At 41.8% G+C, this 18,537-nt stretch overlaps 1 protein-coding gene across 8 annotated transcripts in view; it reads right to left on the bottom strand.

Annotated features, from left to right (window-relative positions):
- The window catches only part of AMBRA1 (autophagy and beclin 1 regulator 1), a 199,824-nt gene that overhangs the window by 30,020 nt on the left and 151,267 nt on the right, over nucleotides 1–18,537 (bottom strand). For all 8 annotated transcript variants that reach the window (XM_032166118.2, XM_032166120.2, XM_058424555.1 and 5 more), the window contains 3 exons: nucleotides 16,344–16,454; nucleotides 7,697–7,885; nucleotides 6,327–6,481 (listed from right to left, as the gene is read on the bottom strand). In XM_032166118.2, coding sequence (XP_032022009.1) covers nucleotides 6,327–6,481; nucleotides 7,697–7,885; nucleotides 16,344–16,454 — 455 coding nt within the window. The remainder of the gene's footprint in view (nucleotides 1–6,326; nucleotides 6,482–7,696; nucleotides 7,886–16,343; nucleotides 16,455–18,537) is intronic.

The following is an 18,537-nucleotide window of genomic DNA, read 5'->3' as shown; positions in this document are numbered from 1 at the left end:
AGATGGCAGTGAAAAGACCAGAAGAAGCCAGGCATTGCACATGGACGCACTACAGAGGAAGGGACTAGGTCCATTTTGTTCACTGCTGCATTCCTAGACCAGTGATAGGGGCTCAATAAAGTTTGAGTGAAGAGAATAAAATGCAGCATAGACTGCACTCTACTAAGAGGCCACAGAGGAAAGACACTGTCAGAGTTGGTGAATCTGTCATGGAAAAATTTCCTAAATGAATGGCTTTGACTGCAGTTCTAGTGTTATTTTTAATTTTTATCTTGCCCCCCTCCCTTCTCTGACAAATCGCACCAGAGACATCTTTTACTTCTCCTATACCCCTTCCCCCTTTTCCTACAATGTTCTGAAGAAAAGAACTTTTTGAGGATAGATGCTTTGTGCCACATCTCAGAAGTCAACTTTAAGATAATTGCAGCGGAAGCAGCTTTTAATCAACTGACAGGCAGCTTTAAGAAAATTAATGAGGACAAAATCTTAGGAAGGAGTAAATCATTTCTGACAACAAAGCCGTCTCTCTTTTATCCCAATCTCCCCTTGCAGAAATAGTACCCTTCCAGGATACAAAAATAAAATATCATTATTTTTGGTATTTGCCACCCCCAAGTCCAGACAAGATTAAGAAAAGGCTCAGTTTCCTTAGATTTCTAGAGAAATCTAGAAATTTGGAAAACTCTGGATTGAACTAGAATTCTAGGTCACTTTTGGAAATCAAACTTGTAGAATATAGGTAAGTACAGATGATTAGGACTATATTGTAAGTTCAATTCAAGGGCAGGGAAGGAGAGAGTCATAATAAAGTTTGTAGATTGAAGAATAGAGCTGGGACAAGTCAAAAGAGCCTATATTTGTGAAGTTATATAAATTCTGCTGACAGCACTGGGCACTCATCCTGATCCAGGATCTAAGCCACAACTATAGTTACCACTAATTTGAGAAGTCTGGATCCCAAATTTTTTCTATGGTTCATTTTACTGAACTTATAATAACAATGATGATCATCATCAGCAGAAGCAGCAGCCATCATTAGTCTCTGTAAGGATGGATACCCAACGGTATAAAAGAAAGCAAGCAACCTAATGTTTATTTTCAGAGATAGTAAGAGATAGAGCAAGAACAAAAGCGGAAAGGATCAAGATATATTGACAGGCAAGGTCTAGATGGAATCGCCCTACAGCCCATGGTTCGTTCTTAACTTAGCGCACAGAGTCATCCAGAAGGCTTGTTAAAACACACATGGCTGGGCCTCGCCCCCAGAGTTTCTGACTCAGCAGATCTCAAGTGGGGCTGAGAATCTGCATTTCTAATAAGTTCCCTAGAGATGCCGATGTGGTCCCCTGGGGGCACACATTGAGAACTGCTGCGCAATCAGATTTGGGTGGGATGTAGGTCTATAAAAAATGGTAACAGGCCGGGAGCGGTGGCTCATGCCTGTAATCGCAGCACTTTGGGAGGCAGAGGCGGGTGGATCACCTGAGGTCAGGAGTTCGAGACCGGCCTGGTCAACATAGTGAAATTAGCCTGGAATGGTGGAGAGTGCCTGCAGACCCAGCTAATCAGGAGGCTGAGGCAGGAGAATCACTTGAACCCAGGTGGCGGAGGTTGCGGTGAGCCAAGGTTGTGCCACTGCACTCCTGCCTGGGCGACAGAGGGAGACTCCATCTCAAAAAAAAGAAAAAAAAAAAAAGGAACAAATCTGCTTTCCTTCCCTGCTGCCTGGGACCTGTTTAGGGTGAGGGGGAGGCATATTGCTAGCGCTCTAGAGGGAGAAGGGGTATAAAGGGATAGTCCACTACTGACCAGCAAAACTCTTAGGTCAAGAAAGGAAGAAAGAAGAAGGGGAATGGGGAGGGGAAGAGGAGGAGAGGGAGAGAGATGGATACTTTCTTTTCAATGTGTCCTACGAACTATTGATCTGTCTGGGTAACACTCACTCAACCCTTGGCTACGGTTTTACCACATAGCCACAAAGAAAAAGCTTTCAATAAAATTGACCCTTAGGTACTGGAGGCTTTCCCTTAAAGACCACAATACTGTTCCATGGAGAAGGGGGAGCTAAACTGCATTCTATCCCAGAGCTTCCTCCTCAACCCAAGGCAAATGAAGGTGTCCTTAGTCATCCCTTCTGCCAATAAAATGACCTGAGAGAAAAGCAAACTAATCCCGGTGAGATTCAAGTTCCTAGTACCTCTAGGATCTGCAGCGATTAGGCAATGAGGATCTTTTTCACTTCTTACTAAACCACTTATGTGCCTACAATCCCCACTTATTGGGAGGTGGGGGTGGTCCATGTTAATTCCAGTGTTGAAAGCACTAATCCTTATCCTGCTTTCTAGCTCAAAATGCCCTAGCTTCACCCTCATGTCCCTGAACCTCCCTGCCCAGTTGCAGGCTTCTGCCCCTATTCCTAAGTAACACAGCACTTACTGAGATACAAACTAGAGGAAGAATGTGGTATATGACTCTTTCTGGTTTCATTAGTAATTTTGTATTTTTGTTATTATGCTTTCACTTGGTTACAACCAAAGTTATTATACTGTGCAAGTTGCCACTGTTTTAGAAAATTAATTGCAGTTCTCTGTTACAATATTGTGCCTGGTTCCAATTAGAAAATGAAAGCCGAGAGGGAACACAGGCAGTTTATTTAGTGTTTTGAGAATTCAGCAAAACTTCAGCTCAGCAGTCTCTAAAAGCTTAACCTAAAAACAAAACAAAAATTAACAAAAAGCCCTCTCTGGCTCAAGTAGAAGGGAATCAGACAGAAAATAAGATTCTGAGTCATAGAGAGTAGCATATCCAGCCTGGAGGAATCGCAAACGGACAGTGGGAAGGGAGAGAGAAAATATGTGCCCAGTCTTACTTTCCTGACTTACCCATCATTAAAACTGGGAGGACTAACACGATAAACAGAGAAGGGAAAGATCAAAAGGACCCTAGATCCTAGAAATAAGGACAAAAATTAAAATGATTCAACATAAAGAAAAGACTCCAGAACATACAGCTATTCAAGGGAGAAACCTGGAAAGCAGCAACAGCCGAGAAAAGATGGGAGGTGAGGCGCAGACAGCCAAAAAGCTGAGTTTGGTAGGAAACAGAAGACAAACACCACTGTGCCTACAACATAATTAGCAAAGAATCAAAGCACCATGCACAAAACAATGGCAAGTAGACCTGAGACTGACTGCCTTGCTGAGGAGGCTGAGGGCAGACACCTAAAATGAAGGAAATCTTGTTTTAAAAATACTAATCCTGGGTCCCTCTGACTCCCATTCTTATTCTGATTTTAGGTCTGACACGGATCTGTATTTTAGTAAGGACCCATGTAGTTCTAATGTAAGTTGTCCAGGAACCACAGTTTGAGAAGCACTAATCCAGAAGTCTGAAGAACTGCTTAGGGTAAGAGCATCAAGGCTAATAGCAATTAGCAATTCATTTTCAGAAGAGTTTTCATATGGGATTGTGTCAGAGATCATCTCTTGGGGAGAGATGTCACTTAGTGCCATCTTAAAATAAATCAATGCTCTGGAGGATGTTCTCCTGGGAATGTCTGTTGGCCCAACACATTTGCCTCTCCGAACATTACCACAGTGAATTCCAAGAGGTAACACCAGACAGAAGGGGAATTCTGGGTAGCAAGGCTCTAGGACAGGCCCATTACCCACTAAAGCATTCCTTTATTGTCAGAGCTTGACATTAGAGATGGAGACACCCACCTATACTTACCTGTGCAAAGAGGGAGACACTGTACTGTCCCATTAAACCCTTGCTCCCTGTTCTCAGACAAAAATTCACTTCTTGCCTTAAACGGTGATACAGCACAGCTATCCAAAAAAGCTCGTGTCTTCCCTTCCACCAATCACTGAATTCAGGGACATTTGCTGAGTGATCTGGTGCCTTTGGACGTAAGGGGCAACCAAGACCTGGAAAACCAGAAACCTTTCTGTAGCATGGGGGTTTAAAGTCAGACTGGGTGGACACTTGGTTGACCTAAACCTTGTTGAGATGCCTTGATCCTGTCTCTTGGGTGACAGGAACACTTCCCAAATGGGAACTTTCTAGGTACTTCAGCTCCCTTTCTTAGTGCTCGCTGGCAGATAGTACCTACTGAGAATCAAAAAAGGCTCACCAGGCAGCCTGGCAGTGGTAGCTGCAGTCACCAAGCATGCAGCTGCTGGCTAGCTGCCTTGAGCCCCTTGGCAGGACAGCCAGGGGCTGACTGGATTACCACATCTCCTCAGCTGAGTTCTCTAACTACATTCCTTGAGCTGCCAGCCCCATATGTGACAACAGATCCCATCACCTTGGCTTCTGCTTTGTAACTGTTTGTCTTCAGCCAGATGTTTCTGGCTACTATGGAAAAGTGGAACTGTGCTAGGATGGAGGACTGGCAGGCTGTGTGCAGGAGCTGGGCAAGAGCCCCGGCTTATGAAAGAGGCTAGAGAGGTCAGAGCTACCAAAATCAGATTCTGTCTCTTAATGATTATAAACAATTATTCCACAATTAGGCCGGAAGGGTTAGAAGAACAGCTGTTGGGACTGGGATTCCAGGTGGTGAAAAGCAGAGACCAGGTGCTTTTACCAGCCAAGTCTGCTTAAGAGAAGGAAAAGAAGAATATTTAAATGAAAACTCAACTTCCATCCTCAAATATCTAGATAAGAAAATAGACTTGACGAACATCCCACAATGACATCTCCTGTTCGCCCAATGTCAAATATTTCCAGCCATATGGAATTCAAGATCAGAACCTTCTTGTCATTGTGATATCAAGAGCAGAGAATGACTTGTTTTCCTCTCAGAAGCTTGGTGGGACATGATGTTATGTTACCCATCATTGGTTCTGCTAGTTACCACCTAGAAATGATAAGGAGGATGCTTTATTCTTATTTATTTTTTTTTTTGAGATTCTCTTTCATTTATTCATTCACTTTCTACTAAGTGTCAGGTTCCGCATGAAGTCTTAGACTTCATAAAGATAAAACAGACACAGTCTCTATTCTCAAGGAGCTCATAGCCCAGGAGAGGAGAGTGACGTGGAAACAAATAACTGCAGTTTGGTGTGACAAGTACTGACACGAGAATGTGAAAGAGGTACAATGATAGCACAAGGAACGAGTGATCAATTCTATTAAGAAGTAAAAAGCTTGCAGGTAGCTAGAGATAGGGGACAGAAGGGCATTCCAAGTAAAGGTACCCTGGCAAGAAGGCACTTTGTCAAATTCAAGAAGCTTGGAAAGTGGCTGAGTGTAGTTGGACAGAGGATATCTGTTGGAGACAGGAGGGAGAAGAGGCTGGAGAGGAAAGGACCACACTAGGCCACCCACTTTCTATCACTTTGTATATAATGGGTGCTATCTCTAGTTTTTTTATTTAAAACAAATGCTTCCCATTCCAGACATTCAACAACCATCTACATGCACAGCACTAAATGAGGGACCTGAGGGATATCCCTCTAAGGAACTTACACTGAACCAAATTGGGTGGATTAAACACATACACTACACAGCTAAAGAAGACAAAAAATGGACCAACAAGTACATCCAACTATAAATGGTACAGACTGCACAAAGTACTAAGGAAATTCACAGGTTCTTGGCTTCTGACAAAGCTTAAATACTATCTAATTAGAGAACTGTTCAAATGCTTAAATCCCCTTGACAAAACCCTGGCTAAATGAGCACCTATGGGACGTGGGACGCTCACTCAGGCACATTAGTCTGGCTGAGGCCAAAAGGCCACGAACCACAGGATGCCCAGAAGGCTTTTATGGCAATATAAGAGAGACATGCCTTAGACAAGAGAGGGTCCTAGACAGGACCTTTTCTCCACTGGTGAAATGAATGGGATGATTAAGAATACAGCAACTGCCTAAAGTCTTCATCTTCCATCATAATTATAACCCACAGGAAAAAAACATTTCATGGCATACTATTACTTTTTACAGCTTGTTTCCTCACACACACACACACACACACACACACAAAGCTTTAAAAATAAGCATTTCATTGGGTCCTTTATGCATCTCCAGATTAAAAGTTTCATGTAGAAGTAAGGAAGTATTCAGTTTATCTGAAGATACTTACAGGCCTCTGGGGAATGCAGCACATATTCTAGGGTGTGAGGAAGGGCCTTTGATAGTCCAGAGCTCCCACAAATGAAGGCTGCTGGTCATGGATGGGCTTGACTAGAGCCCTTCCTTACTCCTTATGACTGTGTGATAGCTCTGGTCCTGGCTGGGAGGTCACACCACTGTCCCCTCATTACCCTTCCAAGCCTAGGGGAGCTGCCATACAGTGAAGGAACAAGCAATGGCACTCACCCTCATGGAGGTCTCTCCACCATGGGCCTGTTGCAGCCTGAAGACCTGGGCCACCATGTGCTCTGTGGAGGGGTGCAGCAGGATCCTTCGTGAGGCCAAGCCCACCATTACATATCTGCCCATTGGGGACAGGCTCACCGAAATGGCGTTGGGACCTGAAGACCAACAGAACAGAGAGATATTTCCTAGGCTTCTGACCATTCCAAGGAAACAACTTTCACTCTTACTCTTCTCTTTTTCTCTAATCTTCATATTCACTTGCTCATCCTGGCGTTATCTCATAGGACTGTAGTGAGGAGTATGATGAGAAGGCACATACATACTGAGTATAGTGTTTGACATACAGAAAGCACCTAATAAGGCTGAATGCGGTGGCTCACGCCTGTAATTCCAGCACTTTGGGAGGCCAAGGCGGGGGCATCACCTGAGGTAGGGAGTTTGAGACCAGCCTGACCAACATGGAGAAACCCCGTCTCTACTAAAAATACAAAGTTAGCCAGGCGTGGTTGTGCATGCCTGTAATCCTAGCTACTCCAGAGGCTGAGGCAGGAGAATCGCTTGAACCCGGGAGGTGGAGGTTGTGGTGAGCTGAGATCCTGCCATTACATTCCAGCCTGGGCAACAAGAGCGAAATTCCATCTCAAAGAAAAAAAAAAGTACTTAATAAATGCTAACCGTTGTTATCAACATTTAAAAAAATTGTTAACATCCTGTAATTACTATTTTGAAACCTACTTTTTTCATTTACTACATTATGAACACTGTTCAGTAAGAGCATTTTAAGGGCCAATGGAGCAGTTCTATCACTGCACCATCATTTGTTTAGTCAACTCTTAAAAAAAAAACAAACACTTAAATTCGACTCAAGGTGACACCAGCAAAACAAAACACCCACCCCACCCCCCCGCAAAACAAACAAACAAACAAACGAACAAACAAAAACAGTTTCAAGGCAACAATTTCACATTTTTCTGTATGGTAACACTGCTGTGAAAACCCCTGTATGTAAATCTTTGTATAGTTTTCTGATTATTTCCTTAAAAGCTGGATTGCCAAACAGCTGACACATTTTGGGAGGTTTTAAATACACAATGCCAAACTGTCTTGCGGTGCATGTGTGTGCCACAACCACCTCCTCCCTTATTCCTGGACATCGTAACAGGGGCACGCAGTAGGACTCTAATGCTGAGATGCTTCTGCAATGTTACTAGCCAGCACTCCTGCAAAGCAATCTTTCTCTGGCCTGTGCCCCAGTGAAGGTAGGGGCAGTATGTGACCATTACTCCCACCCAAGCCGTGCCTCACCTAGCAATGACCATGCCAAGGCACCAGCGTCCCTCTGTCATTAGGTTGGGCTTCCTATCCCTTACCAAATCGCTTGGTGTAGAGCATTTCACCCAGGTTATGGGGGGCCAGGGAGTACACTGCCAGGATGCCTTCATCGGGAAAGCCCCTCTGGCTGCTGGGGATGAAAGCTGCCAGGAGCTGGCCATCTGCAGAAATGTCACAGCTGGCATCATTGTAGATCTTGCAGTTCTGCACCAGCACATTCACGGAGGCTGCATCAGACAAAGAAAGAAAAGAGGATAAGAAACTTTGGAGTTGATACTGTAAAAATTCTGGGGCCAAGAAACTTTAGGGACTTCGTAAGGGCCTGAACCTTGTCTAGAAATGCTAAAGAATACCTTCTCATTCAAGCTAAAATGTCAAATGAACCAAACACAGGAGGCAAGAAAAGTATGTCTCTTTTCCCACCTTAGCAGGAAACTACAGGATAGTCAACACCACCACAACCACCTGCTGAGTCTTAGTTCACATTTAGGAAATACCACTTGAGAGATTAGATAAGGAAAAAGTTATTAAAAATTATGCCTAGAGAGTCATTTAACAGCTGTTATTGTCCCAGAGATCAAAACTAAGATAAATGGAAATGCAAACCCATTGGTTCCAAGAAAAAGGTGATACAGGTAGAGCTTTCTTGGGGCAGGAATCCTACTCAACACCCATTATGTGACCTTGGAGAAGAAAGTCATTTCATAAATTTGTATCTTACTTTCTCATTTAAGAGAAAGAGAACTGGAACATCTAGAGACCAGTTTTCTGGAAGAGCTCCTTGCTAATACTAATCTCTAACTCTACCAAGAGAGGAAACAGAACAAAGCCCAGCTGCGGCTGGATGGCCAGGGCTCTTTTCATTTCCCACTATGCTCTATGCCAATGTCCATGGCAGCCCTAGTCTGCACTTAGCAGTTCCTGAGAACAAACTGCAGGGTCAGGCAGGCAGCAGGCTCAGCCTGGTAAGGTGGCAAGATCTGAGGGTGGAGGAATGTCTGTTAGTGAGGAGCATCCACTCAACACAACAGGACCAATGAGATGTTAACTGGCACTGTGCCTATAGGCTTTGTTTCAGTTTTCATTTGAATCCCTCTCTGAGTCCCACTGTGTGATTCCCTGCCAGGAAGAAGTGGCTTACCCTTGATGTAAGCATAGAACAAGAGTGCCCACATCATGGGCCCAGGCAGAACAGCACAACACATTCAAACAGACCAAGCTCATCAGGGCTTTGTCTCATTTAGATATACCTCAAGCAAAAACACTTTTTACGGTTTCTCTTATTTGAAGGAGATGTCCACTGTCAGAGGCATTGTGGTAATTTTTTAAAAGCCAAACTCAGAGTCCAAGTGATCTACTGCCCTCGCCAGAGTCCAAGTGACCTACTGCAGTAATCCAAAAAAAGTCAAGGGCAAGTTTCCCTAGGAAATTACCTCAAGGAAAACAAAACAAGGAATTGCTCTTTCAGACGCCCCCAGGCTTATGTGATCTGATACTTAGAGTGATTTGTAAAACTCTATTTGTTCTCCTTTCCCTGTGTGTTGCTAATGAGATGACAGTGTATATCAAAAAAGGCATCAGAACACATTGATTAGGCTATTGTGCCAACTCGGGGGCTGACACCTACAGCACCATTACGCATAAAACCGAAGAGGGACCACAAGGATGGTTCTGTTTGCTAACTAATAAAATAATGATATCCAAATACTCACTGCTATCACCATTAGGCCTTTCTACTGCTCAACTCCCAACCTACCATCTGGTCTAGCCTGTAAGGCTAGATTTATCTAGTTAGCACTGGGACCATCTGCTACTACTCAGGGTCCCAAGCCCTTTGCCAAAACAAAAACAAAAACAAACAAAAAAAGACATGGCAATATCCCTCTCCTTTTCTGGATCAACACATGAATCCAGCTGGGAATATAGAACCAAAGGAACCGGGAGAAGTTTCAGAAGTGAGACCATCTTGGTTTTCTAACTCTGAGGCTGATAATGCTCAGAAAAATAAAAAGAAACTTAACAATTTACACTCTAACCACCAAAAGCAGGGAGAGAAAGAAAATAAAGAACTCATCAATATTAAGTAGTACATGAACCTAAATAGGAAAGGAGATGGGACTCTATGGGCTTTAAGACAGCTTTGAACAGTTACCATTTTATCTACATTTAATGTCTCGAAAATGTCTGTTGGGTTATGTTATCAAAACAGACTTTCCTATCTTGCTGTTACATAGATCCAGCTCATGTGTGTTAACGTTTATTTTGGTCAAACATCTAGAAGGCTATAGTAACCCTCAAAACTCATCACCAACACACAAAAAAGCATTTAACGGCTTACGGAGACAAGGGGTGCAGACGAGAGTACAAGTAAGGTTTTCCTTCTTCTGGAAAGCTTGGCTCTAAAATCCCTAAAAACTGGGCATATAGACAAAAAGCATTTCGTCAGCCTCAAATCCAGGCCACTGTGCTTGCGTTTGTATTATATGATGATGATTCCAAGTCAATAGCTATCTCCCAGATTCTGCCCTCTCCCCTGACTCCACTCAACTTCATAACTCTTCCTGGCTACTGCAATGAGCTCACAGAGATATGCAAAGGACAAATGAAAAGAGAATGCTGAAAATTGTAATAGCTTCTCCGGTAGCATATTCAGTTTCAGAAATTTTGCAGCTCATGATCTGGGGTTTCACTTCTACCCTAATGGGATGTGGTAGGCATAGAGTGATTTGGTAGCTCCATTGCACTGGGTTCTGTTTACAATTTCATTCTCACATTTGCTGTTTGTTGTCTATTAATTTCACATGTGGAAAAGGAAATGTTCAGTTACAATAAGTGTCACTGCTTCCATTCACTTGTGCAGCTTCCTCTTGTAAGGCTGAAATTTTGATGAGTTAATTCATACAGGAAGAGATTTCTTGGATCTCAATTACTTGTTTATTTAGGCCACAGGAAAGTAATGTACTAATGACAAAGAACAACTAACTCATCCTTTTTGGATTCAACAATAATATAAGGTAGAGAGAAAAGGGAGATGTGAAATATAGCCGAAGACACCGGCTATAGCTTACACACCATTAGAAGTCTTTGTGGTGCTCCATACCTTGTGTGACCCCAGCAGTACACAAACTTTAACACGTATCAAAATCACCAGGAGGGCGTATTAAAACACAGACTGCTGGGACGGGGCCTGAGAATTTACATTTCTAACAAATTCCCAGGTGTCTCTGATGTTGCCGGACTGGGACTACACCTGAGAAGTGCTACCTCGTCAAATAATCCTTAGTCTTGGAGATGTATCTCCAACAACTGGCTTTCACTTAAAGGCAAAACACATATTGGAAAAAATGATGGGATATTTAGCTGGGCAGTGAAGAATGGAAATAAAGATTAGGAAAGAAAGGATTTTCAAATCAAAACTGCTCAAGAACTTCAGGGGGCAGCTCCAGAGGGAGAAAAAACAACGCAGGAGACAGCAGGAAGCCATGTTCCAGACTCTGCAATGTAATCTCCTCCCAATTAGAAATGATTTCCAAGTGAAAATGCCCTAGCAGGGAATGGGAGGGGTTAGAAATACTGATGCCTGGAGGAGCAGATGGCTCTGCCTTCCTATCAGCTCCATAAATTATAAACAAACACCTTGTACAAAGATGGATTTGTAGCCTGTTGCTGGCTGGCCAGATGAGGCCATGGGGGCGATTAGCAGCTGCAGTGCTTTTGCAAATGCATTAGATACCGATTTGGAAAACCCAAGGGGGGTTAAATCAGCAGAAAAATTTCCTCTTGGCTATCTCTGAGCCCCTTGGATTTCAGAATAAGGCCTGCACAGAGCTCCAGATGACCCATAAACACTCCCTGAAGGCACTATATCCCCTGTGGTATCGCCTGCCCCACACCACTCATCCTCCATGTTTCTTAAGGCCTATTCTGACAGGACAGCCTAGTGACTAATTCCATTCACCCAGTAAGAGTTCACTCTTAAAAATCATAGTGAATCTAATGTGCCACTTTTTTCAGGAAAGCAATTTCAGAATTATTTATGCATGAGGCCTTATTCATAAACTTCTAAACACTAATCTCAAATCTCAAGTGAGAGAAGCAGGTGGCAAGATCTTTAGCCTAACTCCAGGAAAAGGTTAAATGCAATTCACATAAATCAACTTGGTGGTTGCTGAACTCATCGGTAAAACACAGAATCAGGCTGGGCTCACACCTGTAATCCCAGTACTACAGGAGGCCAAGGCAGGATAATTACTTGAGGTCAGGAGCTCGAGACCAGCCTGGGCAACACAGCAAGACCTCATCTCTATAAAAAAAAATTTAAAAATCAGCCAGATATGGTGGCATGTGCCTGTAGGCCGAGTTACTTGGAAGGCTCATTTGAGCTCAGGAGTTTGAGGTTATAGTGAGATGTGATTGCGCCACTGTACTCCGGCCTGGGCAACAGAGCGAGACCCTGTGTCTAAAAATAATAATAAGTAAAATAAAACATGAAACCTCAAAAATTAAACTCACGTGGAACTTTCAAATGAATAATCAGACACATCACTAGAACAGAACAGAGAGTCCAGAAATATATCTAAATACAGAAAAGAAATTAATTGTATGATGAAGACGACATCTCAAATAAATGGAGACAAATGGATTATCAATTAGTTGGGACAAGTGAGTAGCCATATGGGGGGGAAATTGGATCATACTTTGATTATTTGGGACTAAATTTCCTAGTGAATCAAAGACTTAACTATTAAAAAACTAAAATATAAAAGTTCTAAATGATCTCCCTAATGATGACACAAAACCAAGGAACCATAAAAGGAAAAGTTGTATAATTTTGACTTCTTAAAATAAGTTCTATGACAAAAATAACCTTCAGCAAAGTCAAAACTCGAATGACAAGTAGGAAACTCCTATTATAAGTTAATTTTCTGATTTATAAAGAATTCCTGTAAAATTGCTAAGGAAAAGACCAGTAACACAACAGAAAAATTGGTAAAGCACATGGACAGGTCAAGAGAAGGGAACACAAATGGCTGTGTATATGAAGAGGCATGTAATCTTGCTTGTAACATAAAAAATACAAATTTAAAATGCCCACATACTACTTTTTTTTTTTTTACATATCAGATTTGCAAATATCCAAAAATTTGATAGTACATTCTATCAGCAAGAGTTTATGAAATCAGGCACTCTCATGAACTCCAAGTGGAATAATAATTTGGCATGAGCTGTATAGAGTGTGGTATGGCAATAACTACACACACTTCCCCCTGCAATTCCACTTCTAGAAATGTATCCTAGAGATATACCCGCACATGTGCAAAATGATAAACTGCAGCACAGTTTGTAGAGTAAAAGACTGAAAATGACCTAAAGGTCCTTTAATAGTAGACTAGTTAGAAAATTATGGTACATTCATACAATGGAATACTAGGCAGTCATAAAAAAGAACAAATAAGCTCTTTATATACTGACATGAAAAGAACACTGAGCTATACTGTAAAGAAAAAGTGCAGAAAGTACAGACGAGTACATACGGCATGCTACCATTTGGGTTAAATAAAAGGCAGAAAAACATAAATTTGCATTTGCTTGTATACACATATAATATTTCTGAAAAGATATATAAGGAACTGCTAACAGTGGTTACATGTGAGGAGGAGTGGTAGGATTGGGGGGCTTCTTACCGTATTAATCTTTTATATTTTTAAAATTTTTGAACAGTAGTATCAATTTCAGATGACAATTAAACAAAGTGACAAAATAACAAAAAATAATTTTAAACAAATTATGGCCAACTTTAAATAAATTATGGAACAGAAAGCTAGAAATGAGGAAGCAAACTTCATTTTCAATAAGGGAAGAGGTGGATTGTGGTTAATTTCCAGCAGAGTTAAAGAATGAATTACTGGGCATGTGGCCTATAAGCACTTAGAAATGGATGGTTGCTGCTGAAGTTTCATTGAGACAGGACCTGAAAAATTAAACTGATTTTCCTTGTCCAATAAAGATACCAAGACTGGCATATCAGGAAATGCCACAGACAGAGAATATCTTAATTATTTTAAGGCGACTGGCAAAGTCTTACAATATCATACAGACAAGACAGAAAAATGTCAGCCTCAGATATGAACAACCAAGCCCAGAGTGCTAATTCATAAACCAAAATCAACACAGAGGAAGTCCACAGTAACGTACTACAAGGCTTGGTGCAATGCCCTGCCTGATTCACTACTTTTTGCTAACAATCTGAAGGAAGACAGAAAAGCATGTTTATTGAATTAGTAGACAATGGAATGTTGAGAAAGAAGGACTAAAACAAAGTTCAAATGGATGATGAGAGGCAGGAAAAAGAAACTACAGTTGACAGAAAAAATTGAATAGAAACAAATACAAATCTGTTGTTATTAAAAGATAAGCTGGGCCGGGCGCGGTGGCTCACGCCTGTAATCCCAGCACTTTCGGAGGCCGAGGTGGGTGGATCACCTGAGGTCAGGAGTTCGAGACCACCCTGGCCAATATGGCAAAACCCCGTCTCTACTAAAAATACAAAAATTAGCTGGGCGTGGTGGCAGGCGCCTGTAGTCCCAGCTACTTGGGAGGCTGAGGCGGGAGAATCGCTTGAACCTGGGGGCGCAGAGGTTGCAGTGAGCCGAGATCGCACGACTGCACTCCAGCCTGGTGACAGAGCAAGACTCTGTTTCAGAAAAAAAAAAAGATCAAGCTGTACAAGTACAGGAAGGTTGAGTCTTGGTTTATTAACAATTATCAAGAAATTTTAAGTGACTAAAAATTCAAGAGTGGCTTCTGAAAAAACTGCTGAAACCATAGGGTAAGCTAATAGTGTCTGAAGCACCACTGTACTATGTATTTGACAGCTCACATCTAGAGTTTTCTATTCTTTTCTGCCCTCCTCCACTGAAAGTTAAAAGGAAAGAGGAGCAGAACTGTCAAGGATTTGGAAATCAGTGAAAGGAATCTAAGGAGGTTTGACCTTTCAACAAAGATTTAATGGAAAATGGCAGCTTAGTTTAAATAGTCAGAGGACTGTCACTTTAAAGAAGCATTATGAGATTTATACTATGGAGGTTCAGAGACAGAACTAGGACCAATGGGAGAAAGTGACAAGGGAAATGGTGGCCCAGTGCAAAAAAAAATTTTTTTTTTTTTTTTTTTTTTTTTTTGAGACAGTGTCTTGCTTTGTTGCCAAGGCTGGAGTGCAGTGGTGTGATCTTGGCTCACAGCAGCCTCGACCTCCGGGGCTCAGGTGATCCTCCCACCTCAGCCTCCCAAGTAGCTGGGACTACAGGCGTACGCCACCATGCTCAATTAATTGTGTGGTTTTGTTTTTGTTTTTTTTTGGAGATAGGGTGTCACTCTGTCACTCAGACTGGAGTGTAGGGATATGATCTTGGCTCACTGCAACCTCTGCCACACAGGTTCGAGCAATTCTTGTGCCTCAGCCACCCAAGTAGCTGGGAAAACAGGCATGCGCCACCACACTCAGCTAATTTTTGTATTTTTAGTAGAGACGAGGTTTTATCATGTTGGCCAGGCTGGTCTTGAACTCTTGGGATCACGCGATCCTCCCAATTCAGCCTCCTAAAGTGCTGAGATTACAGGTGTGAGCTGCTACACCTGGCCGAAAGAATATTTTAACACAAATCTAGCAGTGATGGTCAGGCCACCTCATCAGTGTGGTCTATCATCAGAAGCAGTCAAGCAGAGGCTGGACCATCACTCTCAGAAATGTGCGAGAGAGAGCCCTTCACGAGGTAGAAAGTGAAATGAGAGGTTTAAAATACTGTGATTCCAATCGAACAACTGGGATGTGGACTGCAGACTTCACTAGAAGCAAGGAAACTGAAACAGTCATGTTTGTAAATCAGATATCAACCATACCATTGAGATGAATAAAGATACGAAGACTGGCATATCAGGAAATGCCACAGACATAGAATATCTTAATCATTTTAAGGCAACTGGCAAAGTCTTATAATATCACACAGATAAGATAGAAAAATGTCAGCTTCAGATATGAACAACTAAGCCCTATGGGATTATAGGTGCATGCTACCATGCCTAGCTAATTTTTCTATTTTTAGTAGAGACAGGGTTTTACCATGTTGGCCAGGCTGGTCTTGAACTCCTGACCTCAAGTGATCCGCCTGCCTCAGCCTCCCAAAGTGCTGGGATTACAGGCGTGAGCCACCACGCCCAGCCTGTAACTCTCAATGAAGCAATTCAGCAAACATGTCTTGCACCCACTCTCAGCAGCAAACAATGTAAGGTACTGAAGTAGACACAAAAACAAAGATTTCTCTGCTCTGAAGAGTTTGTGGACTAGTAGTTCACTGGCCAAAACCTAAAGTTTAGGTGGAACTGAAAAGAAGAGAAAGAGAAGGGAGTGTAGGATCCGAGAGCTAAACCTTGTGACCCTTTAGGAAAGACTACAGTGATGTTAATTAAACTCGATTAATCCAGATCTTAATAGACTTAAGTGTATGGTATGGTTGATATCTGGTTAATGGACCTGAAAAGAAAGTTACAGAAGAGGTGCAGAAATGGCATGTAGACAACAACTGCTCAATAGGATGATGAAAAACCCAGTGCTCCATGAATTTTTGAGTTCTGGCTCACCAGCAAATATAACCCTTCCAATGATAGCCCCATTTGACATTGACTTACCATTACTGATTTCAGGGAGGTCAAACTTAGTGAAGTCCCACCACTGGAGCCGGTAGGTAGTATTGGCAATGTTACTGGCCACAGCAGACTGTCCATCACCGATCACTGCCCCTGATGAGGAAGAAGTCAAAGACAGCACATTATATTATTTATCCACGTTTCCACTGCAAAACATAAAACAATACTGGGATTAGTAGTGGAGAGAGAAGAGGAAAAACTAGACTGTGGCTGAAGAAAGCTAATGAGTCCCACCTGGCAAGTCTTTGTCTCAAAGAAAAACCAGGCCTGTTTGTCAGGGAACTATTCAATGTGGAAATATAATCCCATTCATCAGTCCTTCCCATTGTTACTTAACATTTACTTAGTGCCAACAACGTGGCAGGTACTGTACATACATGGTCTGGTAGGCTCAACATCTAAGAGAGACAGGTGAGTTTTCACAAAAATGTGAGAAAAGAAAAATGAAAAATGGGAAGACACCATTAACACAGAAAAGCCGTAGCATTTCAGTCCCTGGACATCCTGATAGTAAGCAGCACTCTTTCAGACAAAGTGTCTCCTCCTTTATCACTTTCTTCCTAACAGGACATCTCAAAAACAGGCTTCCTCCAGGAAAGAGGCAGCTACTATACAGCTGATTGGATAGAAACAGACAGTAAAAAACAAATAAGGTAATATTCATTCATCTCTTCTGGACCCCTGGCACGTAATACAATAAAAACTTATGAGCCTCGCTTTGTAGCATCAGAATATTTTTATTAAGGCCATCTTTTTATAATACCTACCCACTAAGAACCTCCTTGAATCCACATTTACTTGTAACATCTCAGGGTTTAACTTTCTCTGAGATATATTCTTCTGTATGACATTTTTTTCCTTGGTAACCAATTAAATAAAAAATGGATTTTTTTAACAGGGTGACACTTTAATTTGCAGTTGTATTTCATTTATATGAACATGTCATTTCCTCCTCCTCCTTCTGAGGTGCATTTCATACACAACCACCCTCCTTCTGATCAGACAGAGTCAAACCCTGTTGGGAGAATAGAACATTCTTGTATGCTAGATAACCTAAATGGTATTCTCAGCTATAAATCAAAGGCTACTTTGAAAAACTGAACTTGTTAGATTTTACCAGCCTTAGAAAAATGGACAATTTCATACCCAGATTCTTCAGTATCACCTAGTCTTCCTCCTCTGCACATCACTGCAAAAGCATCTTGTGAACCGTAGTTTTTTTCTTTTAGAGAGCGGCATTTATTGCACTGCTACTCCTGGTGTTTCCCTTTCTTTCCCCAAATGATCAAGAGATGGTTCAAAGAGAAAACCTTCGTACAAGCCAAGAAATATGAGAAATGTACTCCCTGCACTCTTCCAGTTGCTGCTGGCCACTGTGTCAGAAGACTATTTTTCAGCATTAATTTATTGATAGTCTTGTCTTTGTCCCATTTTCAATTTGTAAGGAAAAGTACAAATAACAGTTCATTTCCAAAACGATGATACTTCTAGATCATGCATTCTCAACATGGGAAATATCATCCCCATGGGGGTAAAAATTGGTTCAAAGGGGCAAAAACAAAACAAAACAAACAAAAAAAAAAACAACTTAGTGTAATCATTTGTTCCCCTCCAAAGCATCAGAGTATATAAACAGATACACATTGTATCTGTGATATTAAAATTTCATGGGAGGAGAGACAAGTAGGGAAAAAATGTCTAAATAGGTTCCTCAGGAGGACAACAATGGAATAAAGGCTAAAACAAACCATTCTAGATAAATGAATACCCACCCCCAAAACAAGACATCCTTCAAAATCTTGCAAATTCAAAGACACAGGCCCAGTCATGCTCTCCCTGAGACCTGAGAACACAGCATTTTGGGGTGTGCTGTCAGTGAGTCCACTGACCTCAAATCTCTATTTGAGGTCCCTGTGGCGTATCATTCAGATGAGGTAAATACATACCCTTGCTTTAACCTTCACAGAAAATTCCCCTTTAATAATTATATCTGACTTTTGCTGAACCTCTGGGTCATGAGGAGGGTAAGATACCTGAAGGACTTTATTAAAAGGAACTTTCTTGATTTTTCTATGCCTCTTTGATAGTGAAAATCATTCTTTAGTTACAAAGTCTACCACTTCCCTGGAAGGAATATTCCATTTCATTCTGATCCAGGCTCAATTCCACTGAGTTT

This window comes from Hylobates moloch, unplaced genomic scaffold (assembly GCF_009828535.3).
Source record: "Hylobates moloch isolate HMO894 unplaced genomic scaffold, HMol_V3 SCAFFOLD_11, whole genome shotgun sequence".
Classification (NCBI taxonomy): Eukaryota; Metazoa; Chordata; class Mammalia; order Primates; family Hylobatidae; genus Hylobates; species Hylobates moloch.
The sequence above is the reverse complement of the archived record's forward strand: the minus strand, read 5'-3'. Positions and strand labels throughout refer to the sequence as shown.